The sequence below is a fragment of the Plecotus auritus genome (assembly GCF_963455305.1).
Source record: "Plecotus auritus genome assembly, chromosome: 7".
Taxonomy (NCBI): Eukaryota; Metazoa; Chordata; class Mammalia; order Chiroptera; family Vespertilionidae; genus Plecotus; species Plecotus auritus.
The window spans coordinates 108,933,451-108,948,909 of NC_137774.1; the positions used below are offsets into that span (position 1 = coordinate 108,933,451).

The 15,459-nt window shown below is 39.9% G+C and overlaps 1 protein-coding gene across 2 annotated transcripts in view; it reads left to right on the top strand.

Moving 5' to 3' along the window:
* Positions 1 to 15,459, top strand: part of EPB41L4A (erythrocyte membrane protein band 4.1 like 4A) — a 244,607-nt gene that overhangs the window by 128,453 nt on the left and 100,695 nt on the right. For both annotated transcript variants that reach the window (XM_080678251.1, XM_080678250.1), the window contains 2 exons: positions 5,023 to 5,074; positions 13,008 to 13,086. In XM_080678251.1, the coding sequence (XP_080534377.1) occupies positions 5,023 to 5,074; positions 13,008 to 13,086 (131 nt within the window). The remainder of the gene's footprint in view (positions 1 to 5,022; positions 5,075 to 13,007; positions 13,087 to 15,459) is intronic.

Below are 15,459 nucleotides of genomic sequence, written 5' to 3' on the forward strand. Positions count from 1 at the left end.
GGGGAAAGTTTTCATTGGAGGACCTTGGACCTTGGCCATTTATAGTAAGGGGTGTCAACACAGGATCTTCCTGGACCAGTGACTCTCTGCTTCTGAGAGGGTTCCGGTGCTCAAGTTCCCATTATGTCCTGGTTCTTTGGTTCTGTGTGGCAGGGAGGGCAGAAGCCTGGTTCTGGATGCAGCTGGAGGTCAGTTCTCCTCTGAGCATGTGTCAGCTTCATGACTTGTGGTTTTGGTCTGTTGTCCCTGAAAAGCAACTCAGTATCCTATTAAAGAGGATAGGACCATTTTCTGGTTCTGTGGGTACAACAGCTTCATACCAAAGTGCAGTTCAGAGAAGCCATTCTGTAGCCTAGTGCACAGAAAATTGTGCTCAGCTCTCTGCTTCTCCCTTTCCCACTGCCCAGGACAGACAGGACCGAATGGACCATTTCTCTTTCTGGAAGTCCTGCATGAACACTGATTTCTTAGCCGAGTATTTGTTAGCCGTTGGCAGCACTGATTTCAGGATAGCACTTAACTGTGAAGGACCTGCAGTATTTTATTCTGTGTTGTCAGTTAGAAACGAACCCATTTGCTTTAAGAGCAGTTGAGCTGGTAGACATAATTTGTATAAAAATCTAAGGCTCTGTTTTCCTCCATTCTGTACTTTGGGAAAGTTTTTATTTATTTATAAACACACTGTTCAAAAGTTCCCTCTTCAGTGACACCTTCCTACACTCACCCTACAGAGGTAATTTTCTTTGTACACAATTTTATCTCCCAAGCACTCATCTTATACGTGTTATTATCTCACTACAGCATTGGATTGTAATTCTGTGTCCCTGTCTCCTGCTAGGTTTGGGTGCCTCAAGGTTAGGCCTAGGTCTTAGTCATTTTTGTTTTCCCACACCACCCAGGACAAAGTCTGACATAACATACAGAGAGCACAATAGTGGGTGTTCCAGAAATGTTAATTGAATGAATGAATGATACAGAGTTTCAGAGCTGACATCCATTCTGGATGTAGGTGGATATTCTGGATGTAGTTGTTAAAATTGGGATACCATGTTCACTGGAAAATTCTTGTGCCCTTTTTTCTCATTGGTTATAGAATAACTGCCTGATGTATTTCGTGGTGACCAGATGTGCTACGTTTGATTGCTTGTTGATAATGAGCAGTGACAAATGTGGTCATATATGGCTGCTTTGGTTTCAAGGTCATTTCTTTCTCTTGGTTGAGCGTCAGTGGGTTTTACATGTTAAGATGTTAGCTTATGAAACCTGGTGGCTTATGTTTATTAGTTATGTTCTGGAGCATTTGTCATCGTCTGACCTCTGTAAACCCTGGGTTTTCATTGGGATCAAATGAGATTTGTGCAGGATGAGTGCTGGGTTGATGCTCAGCCTATCTAATGTGCAGTGAGCTGATTAAACATCTCTTACTGAGTTTTGACCTTTCTTTTTGCTTCAAAATTATAATTTCTAACGCATCTCAGAACCTTCATTATACGTTTCATCTCACAAATCAGTTTGCTCTCAAGGAAAAGGATTTATTTTTAAAGTGTATAGCTTATCAGTAATCTGAACATTTTTAGTCTTTCCTGTTACAATTAGTTAAGTTTTCTTTCTGTTTTATTTACCTGGCTTTTTAATGACTGAAAAACATTTCGGCGGCAAAAAAAAAAAAAAAAAAAAATGGTTTTAGGAATCTATAAAATTTGTTTTCTTGGAATGATGATGTTAGAAGGGGAGATGAGAAGCTTTCGTCCAATTTCTGTTCTTACCAGTTTCAAGGTGAGATCAGACGGAGTAGTCCGACCAGAGGCCCCTTCCCTTCCCTCTTTCTAGCCCCAAACGCTCACCGAGTCCTCAGGTGTACTAGTTAGTGTGGGGAAAGGCTTAACATTATGCTTCCTTGACACTAGGGGGGAAATGGAGAGCCTCTAATGGCTCAACTCCAAGTCCCCTCCCTGAAGTGCTCTTATGGATAGGGTCCCTTCACCAAATAACCCTCCGGGACCCCAGCCAGCTGACATCTTGATTTTGGTCTTGTAAGAAACTACCTTATCTCAGAACTTGTAGATCATAAATGGGTATTGCTGTAAGCCTCTAAGTTTCTGATACTTTGCTGCAGCAGCAATAGAAGTCTAATGCAAGTGTTTATTTTACTATTTTTTTTCAACAACAGAAATTTATTCCTCATGGTACTGAAGGCAAGTGTTTAAAAGTGGTTAGTTGTGTGTGTTTTCGTTGGTTTTATCTCCTTTGAAAAATCCAGGGGTAGTCAAACCTTTTTATTTAACATCAGTGGCAAGAAACGGTCCACCCGCCTGTTGTTTTCGTTCCATGGGAAGTGTTCATAGCTTTATGTACTTAGAGAACAGGTCTGCTCTGTGTCCAACACACAGCTGAACATTTGGGTTGATTTTCTCTACTTGTACGAATCAGTGTTTCCATATGAATGATTATTTTAACATTAGAGCCACATCTTTGGTCACTGTGGTCTCCAAAAGCAATTCATTAATTATAGCCTCTACTTCAAATATCTTTTTAAATTTTATTTTAAAAGTGAGTGATTTTAGACTTTCAACAATTGAGAAATGATAAGAAGCAGAATATTAAACATTGCATTATAAGTTGCTGTATAGATATGTTACTTTTAAAAAAGCTGAAAAAATTTAAACTGCTCCTTGAGTGCAAATAGTGAAGATTATACATATATATGAGTACAGTTTAGTCCTATAATAAAATATTATAATAAAATTATTATGACACATATTTACTAGTAGTATGAGTAATTATTATTATATTAAATGAAATTAGGAATAAAAGGTAAGGGGATTGCACAAAAAGTTATAATTGATGTTTGTAATTACTGCTACTGTTATATAGCAGAGCAAGCAGAGGGGCAGGGAAGGGGGACCTGGGCAGGAGGGTTCTTTTGGATCCCTTTTGGACCCTTGATTCCTGACCCAGGAGTGTCGGGGGAGTGGGAATGTTTTCAACAGGTGAGCACGAGTGCTGTGAACGCAGTGGCTCAGGGTGGACCAGCTCCTATCTACCTGCTGTGAGAATGGACCCTTATTCATTCAGAAACGTAAGAAAATGGAAACTGGTTAGCTAGGCCCTCGGGATTCCAATATTTGGCAAGGATAGAAGAGGAGAGTCCCCCCAGTGTCTATTTCTGGGGGAACCCAGATGTCCCCTCCTCTGTGCGTCTGTTTGCTCTTCCCGCAGGTGGAGAGATGGCGCTGAAGGCGTGTTCCTTTTTCTCCCAGTGATTTTATTTCACAAGGGGAAGGCCTATGCCAAAAATTCTCCCATCACTGTCTAAGATTCTGTTCATTAAAGATTAATTTGAATTAATAAGCAAGTACCATAGGCTGGTTAAAGGCAGTTATTAAGAATGACCTCACACCATCATCATCATCATCACCACTAGCATGTGTTGCAAACTTAGTATGAAACAGGGACTATTCTGAAGACTGTCCGTGAATTAACTTATTTAATGCTCACAGCAAGCCTGTGAGGAAGGTTCAGAGACGGTCCAGTACAGGGGTGGGCAAACTTTTTGACTCGAGGGCCACAATGAGTTCTTAAACTGGACCGGAGGGCCAGAACAAAAGCATGGATGGAGTGTTTGTGTGAACTAATATAAATTCAAAGTAAACATCATTACATAAAAGGGTACGGTCTTTTTTTTTAATTTCAATAGTTTTATTCATTTCAAACATTTTAACAAGAAGAATGTAAACACTAATTATTATAATTTGAAAGTTCAAAAAATGGAGGAATCATAGCACAATAACATACCTTATATTGAAGATGGCAAAGGCAAAATAAAATTGCCTAACAAAGGAAAGGTACAAAAGCCTTTCAAATTAAACTTAAATATAATAAAATAATTTAAAACTAAAACAAATAGAAAAGAACAAAATGTGTAAACAGTAAATTAAACATTTTCTTTAGTGCAACTTCCAAATTATGCCCGGGACGTAGATGTAGATGGCAACGTAGACTGGGTTGAAAGGTTTTTGGTCTTTAAAACATCAACTTCAGTGGGAACAGTGTTGTTGGTCTCCTTTTTAGCTAATGTTCTGATACTGTGCTCTCCAGGGGCGTGTCTCCCTACATCACCACGATAACGTGTCTACGCATTTCCAGGGTGATGTCGGGGGACCTGTCCGTGGGCATTACAAGGAGCCTCTGGAAGATTGAGAGGTTGTTCCTTCTACTGAATGGGCGGATATAAATCCGCCCACTCAGAAGAAGGAGCTGTGGCCGTGTTTCCCGACGTTGCCATGTTAACACTGCTGCTGGTGAAGGAGGGGAGGGGAGAGCAAGAGAACCCTCCGCTCTTTCGGCTCCGCGGGCCGGACAGAACAGCCGAACGGGCTGGATCCGGCCCGCGGGCCGTAGTTTGCCCACGGCTGGTCCAGTACCTTGTTCCTAGTGCCATGGTGATGACGAGGGAAGAGCCAGGGCAGAATCCACCTGAGTCGGCCCTGGGACACAGACCTTCAGCCAATGCGCTGAGCCACCTCTCCTGGACACCTCAGCAGGATTTGATTTGATTTGCTAGATTTCTTCCTTCCATCTAGCAGCAACACCTGTAAGAGACGGGACTGGAAATGAAGAGGGTGAGGACCTTTTAGGGGGAGACATACATAACTGTAGAGGGAGCTGTGATGGCGATTTTGGAAAGAGACTTGGGTGGCATTCTCCATGGCCATTGTTTTGCCACCCAAAGCAGTAAGATGCATTCACCAGCATCTTGATATTGCAGTTAGCACTAGAATGCAACTAAGAACCCAGCAGGTACTGTTTCTCCTCTCTGCTGCTCTCTGAACGTTGACATAGTTTTCTTTCAATGTTGTAGCCACAGAAAGCTCTTATGTATGTTTGTGTGTGTATATGATAAATTAAATGCTTTCCTTATTATTTAAATGTCATTTAAAATAACACTTTTCAAATGTTTTTGAAGTAAAGGCTAATGAAAAGCAACTAATTCTTATAATTACCCTTTTATTCCTCACACAGTATTGGCTGGATCCTGCAAAAACCCTTGCTGAACACAAAGAACTGATCAACAGTAGGTATTTAACTTATTTTTATTAGTAGGTATTTCATTTTAACCTTGTTAAGGGATGCCTTGAGAATGATACCATGCCTGTGGTTAGTTGGGTACAGAAATAGGCTCCAGTACTGTGGGGATGAGTATGAGTTCTTGGTGCCAGAATATGGAAATGGGTGTGTGCTTATTGCTGGGTCTCTGCAAACTCTAATGAAATTCAGTTGATAAAGACTGAGTGGATCTTAGTATTGAATTTTGCTTGGTGTATTCCTGCTGATGACTTTAGTTCATTTTTCTAGTTGCTTGTCTTTAAATTTTCACCTTAAAATAGAAAAGGCAGAGAGGCTCTGATTTTTGGAAAAAGTGGATATCTGACCTTTTAAAGCACTTGCATTTCTTGAGTTAGAGTAGTTTTTGTCATACCATTCACTTTGCTGAGTCAGTAATTAAGAAGTGCCCTTACCCTAGCCGATTTGATTCAGTGGATAGAGCGTCCTCCTGCGGACTGAAGGGTCCCAGGTTCGATTCCATTCAAGGGCACATGCCCAGGTTGCAGGCTTGATCCCCGGTAGAGGGTGTGCAGGAGGCCGATCAATGATTCTCACTCATCATTGATGTTTCCCTCTCTCTCTCTCTCCCTCGCCCTTCCTCTCTGAAATCAATAAAAATATATTTAAAAAAGAATAAAACGTTGATATTACCATTGCAGAAATATTATTTAACTGAAGAATACATAATCTTTATTTTTTATCTCATGAGATAGTTTGATAATTAATGGAGGAGAGTGGCTCTCACATCTTCAGTAGATGTGATATCTGTCAGTCAGAAGGAATAGCTACAAAAATGACAGAATACTTGCTAGTCACCAGGATTCTCATGGGTAAGTCTTGATTTATTAAACTCTGTGTTAATGGGGGGCTTTTAAAAAATATGTATGTTTTTATTGATTTTAGAGAGAGGAAGGGAGAGGGAAAGAGAAACTTCAATGATGAGAGAGAATCATCAATTGGCTGCCTCCTGCACACACCTTCCTGGGGATCGAGCCTGCAACCCAGGCATGTGCCCTGACCCAGAATTGAACTGTGACCTCCTGGTTCATAGGTCGACACTAAGCCATACCAGCTGGGCTGGGGGACTTTTTGTTTTTTCCCCACTGACCTTTTCCCCGGCCTCCCCTACCCCCCGACACTTTCCCTCGTGGGGGACTTTTTATTGCCATTAAAGGTCTTGAAATTAGTCTTCAAAAGGTAGATTAAAGGATTCCCAGTTTCTGGCTTCTGTATTTTTTGCTAAAGTGAAACAATACTAACTTACTTTGCATAAGGGTTTCTTAAAGGTAGATTGTGGAAAGACATGGATTCAAGATCATAATAACTTGGGAATTTGCTTCATTAGCACCTATTTCTTATAGTCAGTCTTAGACATAGCCTTGCTCCAAAAATGTCCATTTCCATGGCCTTTGATTGATCTATAAAACAGTGATGTTTATGAAAGATTTTGCTCATTCTATAGTTATTATAATTTCTTCCCTGAGAGGCTGTATGAAATAGTGCCAGAAAGCACTGAACTCTAAGAGCAAACTTGATTCTTAGTTTGTGATCTCTAGGATCTTAGGCAGGTTGCTTACCTCCTTGGAGCTTCAACTGCCTTGTGTACATTACCAGGTGGCTGTTGAGAATCAAATGTTTAGGAAACATTTTTGTACTTTACCCAATGCAATCAAATGGTAATGATGCCTTATATTTAGAACACATGCCATTTTATGTGTAAGTGGGCTATAAATCCTTTAAGAAAATTAGCCCAGCCCTAACTGGTTTGGCTCAGTGGAAAGAGCATTGGCCTGCAGACTGAAAGGTCGCAAATTCGATTCCGGTCAAGGGCATGTACCTTGGTTGCAGGCACATCCTCAGTAGGACGTGTGCAGTAGGCAGCTGATCGATGTTTCTCTCTCATCGATGTTTCTAACTCTCTATCCATCTCCCATCCTCTCTGTAAAAAAATCAATAAAATATATTAAAAAAAAAAAAAGAAAGAAAATTAGCCCAAACCAAATGTTTTCAATTGTGTAGTTTTCAAACTTCTGCATAATCGCTCGTCACCAAACACGTTTGAAGTGGCTGGTTGGTCAGGAGGGTGTAATCTGTCATGTTCCAGAGGATAAAGGCAGCTCTGGACTCGGGACGAGGCCTTCTTCCTTTGTGCACAGTCTCAGCAGCATCTGTGCTCTTCCTGCCCCCAGACACCAACCCCAGTGGCCTGCAGGCACAGGCCGACCCATCTGCTCAGTAACAGAGGGCTTGGTTGACAAAGATGGATCAGCAGAGGGTGGACTTCCTGGCTCTTCTAAATATTTAATATTTAATAGTCTGTGCCTCCCCGACATCTATATTTAGGGAGAGGGGTGTGCTTGTCAGAAGCACAGTGGTTAACTAAACGTAGAAATCAAACATATGGATCAACTCTAATGGTAAAAAATTACAACCAAGTTTCTTTTAGAATTTAGTTTTTAAAGAAGCTCTAGCATAAGGAGTGCCTACCCGGGATGAGGGAGAAGAACGGGGCTGTAGTCTTGGTTGTCTTCTGTGTACTAGGAACAGGGCAATGGGGTTCTACAAGCATAGCATGTGTGGGTCATCATAATAATAAATAATGATGTAGTTTGTATATTTTAAGTGCATTATGGATTTATTGCCTTTGTTCCATTTAATTTTCTTTCCCCAACTTCTAAAGTTTTTGACTCAATTTACTCATAAGACTTATAGTTCTGAATCTAAGACACAATGAAAATAGAAAAACTAGGGTTACTTTCTGTCTACTGCACACTATCAAAAACGGAGGGTCACAGGAGTAGGTGGAAGTATTTTTATTGACGTCCATACTTCATACCTTTTTTATTTGTGTGGGAGAGCTTTTGTTGAAGAAGAAATTAGAAACTATGATCACCAATCAGTGCACCAGGTAGCAAATCTGTTTTAAAACAGTTTTAATATAAGATCTATTTAACACACTGCTCTGAAGTATGCAGCTTGCAGAGAGTGCGGGTTAGATTCATACTCTCTGAAATAGAGATATTTCTAGGAAAAGCATAATATAATGTGGTTGGCACCCAAAGGGCTTGTGCCCTCTTTCACAATATGAGTGTTTAACTTTTTGGTGTTTTTTTTTTGCCCAATGTAGGTACATTTTCAGGCTTTGTTTCATATATATTTGGTATTTGTGCATATAGTTCTTGTGTCTGGTACATGACTGAGATGAGAAATGTCTTTTTAATATGTCAGAATACATTCTTAGATTCAGAAAAGTTTAAGAATGAGATATATATTGACCCTAATCCACATAGTTTCACTGATAATTTTTTTTTTTTCTAAAAAGGTAAGACATATACATGGTAAAATATTTCTAACATATCAGTTTTGCCAAGAGTAGAATAAATGTTCTCATTGGGAAAATGGTTAATACGTGAGGGGATGGATGTGTTAGTTCACCTGATGGAGGAAACCCTTTCACAATGTATACGGATATCAAATCATCCCCTTGCACTCTTTTTTTTTTTAATTTAATAAATCTTTATCGTTCAGATTATTACAATTGTTCCTCTTTTTTCCCCCCATAGCTCCCCTCCACCCGGTTCCCACCCCACCCTCTGCCCTTACCCCCCACACTGTCCTCATTCATAGGTGTACGATTTTTGTCCAGTCTCTTCCCACACCCCACACACCCCTTTCCCTCCAAGAATTGTCAGTCCACTCCCTTTCTATGTCCCTGCTTCTATTATATTCACCAGTTTATTCTATTCATCAGATTTTTTTATTCACTTGATTTTTAGATTCACTTGTTGATAGATATGTATTTGTTGTTCATAATTTTAATCTTTACCTTTTTCTTCTTCTTCCTCTTCTTAAAGAATACCTTTCAGCATTTCATATAATACTGGTTTGGTGGTGATGAACTCCTTTAGCTTTTTCTTATCTGTGAAGCTCTTTATCTGCCCTTCAATTCTGAATGATAGCTTTGCTGGGTAGAGTAATCTTGGTTTTAGGTTCTTGCTATTCATCACTTTGAATATTTCTTGCCACTCCCATCTGGCCTGCATAGTTTCTGTTGAGAAATCAGCTGACAGTCGTATGGGTGCTCCCTTGTAGGTAATTAACTGTTTTTCTCTTGCTGCTCTTAATATTCTCTCTTTGTCTTTTGCTCTTGGCATTTTAATTATGATGTGTCTTGGTGTGGTCCTCTTTGGGTTCCTTTTGTTTGGGGTTCTGTGCGCTTCCTGGACTTGTAAGTCTATTTCTTTCACCAGGTGGGGGAAGTTTTCTGTCATTATTTCTTCAAATAGGTTTTCAGTATCTTGCTCTCTCTCTTCTTCTGGCACCCCCATAATTCAGATGTTGGTACACTTGAAGTTGTCCCAGAGGCTCCTTACACTATCTTCATATTTTTGGATTCTTTTTTCTTTTTGCTTTTCTGGTTGAGTGTTTTTTGCTTCTTTGTATTTCAAATCTTTGACTTGATTCTTGCGATCCTCTAGTCTGCTATTAGATCTCTGTATAATATTTTTTTATTTCAGTCAGTGTATGCTTAATTTCTAGTTGGTCCTTTTTCATATCCTCGAGGGTCTCGCTAAATTTATCAGCCTTTTCTAGAAAATTCTTGAAAAACCTTATAACCGTGGTTTTGAACTCTATATCCAGTCGTTTGCTTTCCTCCATTTCTTTCATTTGTGATCTGTTTCTTTGTCTCCACATTTTGGCTGCTTCTCTGAGTTGATAGAGTGGCTTTGTGTGCTAGGTGTCCTATAGGCCCAGTGGCTCAGCCTCCCCAGTTATCTGAGGTGGACACTCTTGGTGCACCCCTTTGTGGGCTGTGTGCATAGTCTTGTTGTAGTTAAGCCTTGATTGTTGTTGGTATCACTGGGAGGAGTGACCTCCAGGCCAATTGGCTGTGAGGATCAGCTGTGTCTGCGCTGGGAGAACTTCTGTGCTGGAGACTCTCTTATGAGACAAGACTTGCAAAAACCTCTGTGCTCAGCTTGGATGGGGCGGAGTCTCAGGGTGAGCAGACAGCCTTGGTTTCCCGTCAGCCCTGCCCTAATAGGCCCCTGTGTCTCAGTGTCCCATAGTAATCGCTGCAAGCACCTCTGAGAGAAAGCCGCCCTCAAGTTCTGCCCACTGCCAGACAGTCCAGTTTCTCCCCGAATGAGTCTGTGTCCCCAGAGTGTCGCCCGGAACTGGAGTTCAGTGCAGTCGGGAGCTTTTGTCTCCCTCCCACTTGAGAAAGCCAGCCGCGCACTCAGTTGCCAGTCCTCTCTGCACATGCGTCTCAGTACCTCTGCCTCCTCCAGCTCCTCTGAGTCTCACTGTGTTTTTCTCTTTTCTTCTAGTTGTAGAATTTTCACTCAGCCAGCCTTCCTGTGGTTCTGGATGATGTCCATTTTGTCTTTTAGTTGTAGTTTTGAAATAGTTGTGCGAGGCAGCAGTTTAGGTGTTTATCTATGCTGCCATCTTGGTTTCTCTCCCCTTGCACTCTTTACATATCTTACAATTTAATTTGTCACTTTTACCTCAAAAAGCTGTGGGGAAAGCTTGCCACTGCTAGTAATTTTTTATGTGTTTTAGAGGAAAATAATTTAATAGATAACTCTTTTCCACAAAAGAGGTCATATTTCTGCAGTCAGAAATGTAGATTGGTGACCTTTCCCCATCCTCCCTCTGCACATTTAAACAGTTGCATTTAAGTTGTTTCCAGCTTTCTGTATGTTTTTTTTTTATATTTTTTGCAATATTGATAGGTGGATGGTTTTTAAAAGCATTTACTTTATAATCTTTCTGCATGTATGTTGTAGAAAATGTGGAAAATAATAAATTAATAAAAATTGTGCATAACTTCACTAACCAGAGATAAGAACTAGCAACATTCTGATGTATTTGGTCCTGCCTTTATTCCTGTGTTTACGAACACTCCAAAGGCCCGGTACACAAATTCATGCATGGGTGGGGTCCAGCTGGCCCACCCGATTGGGCCAGGTCGGCTGGGGGCAGAGGCCGCTGGTTGTTGGCCAGCTGGCCCCGACCCCTGGTCAAATTGGTTGAACTCCCGGTTGAACTCCCAGTCGAGGGGACAATTTGCATATTAGCCTTTTATTATATAGGACTAGCGCCCAGGTGCACAAAATTCGTGCACATTCGCTGGGGTGGGGGGCTCAGCCTGAGGTCCCCTGTCAAGCCCTGCCAGGTGGGGGCAGAGCCTGAGGTCCCCCGGCCCGGTGCTGGGGCGGGGGGCACAGTCTGAGGTCTCCCAGCCTGGTGCCAGGGTGGGGGGGCGCGGCCTGAGGTACCCCGGCCTGGCGTTGGGGCGGGAGGCATGGCCTGAGGTACCTTGTCAAGCCCTGTGGGGCAGGGGTGTGTGGCCTGAGGTCTCCTGGCCCGGATCTGGGGCAGGGGTGTGTGGCCTGAGGTCCCCTGTCAAGCCCCGCTGGGTGAGGGGCGTGGCCTTAGGTCACTGGGGATGCATGCAGGCAGTGTGACATTAGCGCTGGGGGCAGAAGTCCCTGCTCCCATCCCCGCTCCCGGACTGGTCGTGACTTGGATACCATAAAGGACAAATTAGCATATTACCTCTTTATATGTATAGATAGACCATACATACACAGATACCTGCATAGTTGAAGTCCTACTTCATTTTGTATTTCCTTGTGTCTTTAGAAATTCTTGGTGAGTATAATTTTTAAATAACTTTATTGAGATAGCTGTGACATGTAAAAATTGTATGTATTTGAGGTATACAACTTAATGTTTAGATATATGCATACATTGTGAAAAGATCAGCATAATCAAGCTAAATAACTTACTTATTACCTCTTTATAGTTACCAGTGTGTGTGAGAAAATTTAAGTTTTATCCTTTTAGCATATTTCTATTATACAACACACTGTCAATAACTAACATCACCAGGTTGTACATTAGATTCCCAGAACTCATTCATCTGGTATAACTGAAACTTCATGTTCTTGACCAACACCTTCTCATTCCCCTCCTCCAGCCTCTGGCAACCACCATTCTACCCTCTGCATCTATGTGCATGACTATTTTATTTTATATATTTTTTAATTTTTTTAAATTTTATTTTCAGTTACAGTTCACATTCAATATTATTTTATATTGTGTGGGACTGTTTTAGATTCCACATATAAGTGAGATCAGGTAGTATTTGTTTGTTGTGTCTGGCTTATTTCACCTAACATAATTCTCAAGTTTCATTCATGTTATCTCAAATTGGAATCTTTCCTTCTTTTCTTTGGCTGAATAGTATTCCATTGTGTGTGGGTGTGGGTGTACCACATTTTATTTATCTATTGTTTCATTGATGGACACTTTGATTGCTTACATATCTTAGCTATTCTGACTAAAGTTGCAATGAACATGGGAATGTAGATATCTCTTTGATATCTGTCTTTCATTTCTTTTGGATAAATACCCAGTAGTGGGATATGGTAGCTCTATTTTTAATTTCTTAAGGAACTTCCATACTATTCTCCATAATGGCTGTACCAATTTACATTCTCACCAACACTTTTGTCTTTTTTTTTTTTTACATTCCTACCAACAGTTGTCTTTTTGATAATAGTTATTCTTATAGGTGTAAGGGGATGCCTCATTGTGGTTTTGTTTTGCACTTGCCTGGTGGTTAGCGATGTTGAGAACCTTTTCGTGTATCTGTTGGCCATTTGTATGTCTATTTAGGTGCTGTGCCCATTTTTTTTTATTGCTTTTGTTTTGTTTTGTTTTTGCTATTGAGTTGTATGAGTTCCTCATATTTTGAATATTAACCCCTTATTTAGTAAATTGCTTGTAAATATTTTTGGAAATATAATTTTTAATAGTTGTATAATATTACATACTACTTTACCTAATTTGTAATGTTAAATCTAATTAATTTCTATTTCTTATTTTAGCTGGACCTCCATATACTTTGTATTTTGGTATTAAATTCTATGCTGAAGATCCATGTAAGCTTAAAGAAGAAATAACCAGGTACAGTATTGACTTTGCTTTTGAACAGTACATGTATGGCATATACAAAAGGCTTTATTTAAAAAATGGAGTCAACCATTTGGATACATGTCTACCTGCATTTAGTAATGCATCTCCTGAGAGAGTTAAATTTAAACCAGCATTGCGTGAGGCAGATCAGTGTCTGATGATAGATGTGTGTGAACAATGGTATGCACCTGGGTGACACAATGATAGATTTTGCATCTGTTGCGATGGGATATTTCCGTATCATTTTTGTGAAGGACGCAGTCAGCCTCTGAAGTCATAAAAGTAGCTGTTTGAACTGGGTAAAGGGAGATATTTTGATGCTCAGTTTGTATATGTAAATATAAATTTGAAGAGCCAGTATTTCTTTTTAATTGTTTATAGCTTAAATGTCAGCTGTCTGGGGGTTTCACTTATATCTCTGTAGGAAATGAAAAAGATGTTTTTAGAGTTTTATGATGTATTACTTCACCTTTGTCATCAAATGTTTTATTTCAGTTAAGGCAGAATTTTCAATTGGTGTTGATTCTGTTGTTAAAATAGCTCAGCGGTCGGCAAACTCATTAGTCAGCAGAGCCAAATATCACAGTACAACGATTGAAATTTCTTTTGAGAGCCAAATTTTTTAAACTTAAACTTCTTCTAACGCCACTTCTTCAAAATAGACTCGCCCAGGCCGTGGTATTTTGTGGAAGAGCCACACTCAAGGGGCCAAAGAGCCACATGTGGCTCGCAAGCCACAGTTTGCCAACCACGGAAATAGCTCATGCCAGTATTTGAAAGTGGTTTATAAAGAGCAGGCAGTCCTGTGATATTTTCACTATTCCACCTGTGACTAAATTGCACAGAGTAGCAAAACAAAAGCATTTTTCCCAACTTTACAACTAGAGCCTAATTTATTATTCAAAAAATTTGAAATCATATCTTTGAAAACTAAGTTCGTCTGTGGTTTTGTTTCTATCCCATTTTTTCATCTTTTCCCTTAGGCTTTGTTTTGTTTTGATTCTAGACTGCACACAAAAGAGTGATTTAATTGGATATTTTCTGTTATACTCTGAAGTGCTGTAATTAGGCCTTTTTTAGTACTGAGCTGATGTCTGCGTTCACGTTGTCTATCACCACATTGTAAGCGAGCATTTGAAAAGCAGGGCTGTCCATTCAGCTTTCTGTGAGCACACCTCTGTGGGAGAAGGGCCGGTGTGTTGGGAGATGCTGAAGAGTGGGATTGTATTGACAAGAATTTTATGAATAGTCTTGCAGCAAGAAGGATTTCTGAGTTGTGGGCTCATGGGGAAACTAAGTCCAAGTGATATAAGAGCACATTTATGTCTGTAATTCATTAGGGAATTGTAAGGAAACAACATGTTATGAAAATACAAGAAAAGTCCTTCATTTTGAGGTTGTCAGTAACCTCTCTGTGGCTCAGTTTCTTTGACTGGAGAATTGGAGATGTACCTGTCTTATAAGGTTTTTGTAAGCATTCAATAGAATAGCATATGTGAAACTCTTACACAGTTGACCCTTGAAAAACACCGGTTTGAACTGAGTGGGTCCACTTGTACGTGGATTTTTTTCAATAAATGCTGTAAATGTATTCTTTCTTCCTTGTGATTTTCTTAGTAATATTTTCTTTTCTCTTGCTTTATTGTAAGAATACAGTATAACACATGTAACTTACAGAATATGTCTTGACTGTTTAAGTTATTGGTAAGGCTTCCAGTTAACAGTAGGCTATTAATAATTAAGTTTTGAGGGAGTCAAAAGTTATATATGAATTTTCAACTGCATGGGGCATCAGCTCCACAAATCCACATGCTTTTCAAGGGTCAACTGTAGCTTGTTGTGTTTGCCTCAGAGTAAGTGCCTGATAAATGTTAGCATTTATTATTTCATTTTCTCCTAGTTCTGCAGTTCAGTGGAGTTCCATCTTACATGAGGGTTAGGTTCCAAAAGATAAGTGATTTAATGTTAAGAAGGCTGGGGGGGGGGGAGGGGTGGTGGCGGGAGAACAGTGTCTTATAATGCATTACATCCCATCTGTTCACCAGATATTAATGATGACCAGACATTTCCTAACAGCTCATTAACAGAATACATAGATTTGTGTTATGTACAAACCCACAAATAATTCAGTCCCACCTGTTTTTCCTCAAGTATTAGACCAGATCATATAGTTAAGAACCAGATGATATAATTGGCTTACATGTAATGAACACAATTTATAATTTATTTTTATTGCCAAAAACATATAGTTGAATTTAGGTAAATTAAATGTGTATTTAATGTGATATTACTGTGCACTTATTCTTAGTGTGTTCGGAAGATAAAGTCAATGATTTGCATGAATATGTTAACTTAAGTTGGTAG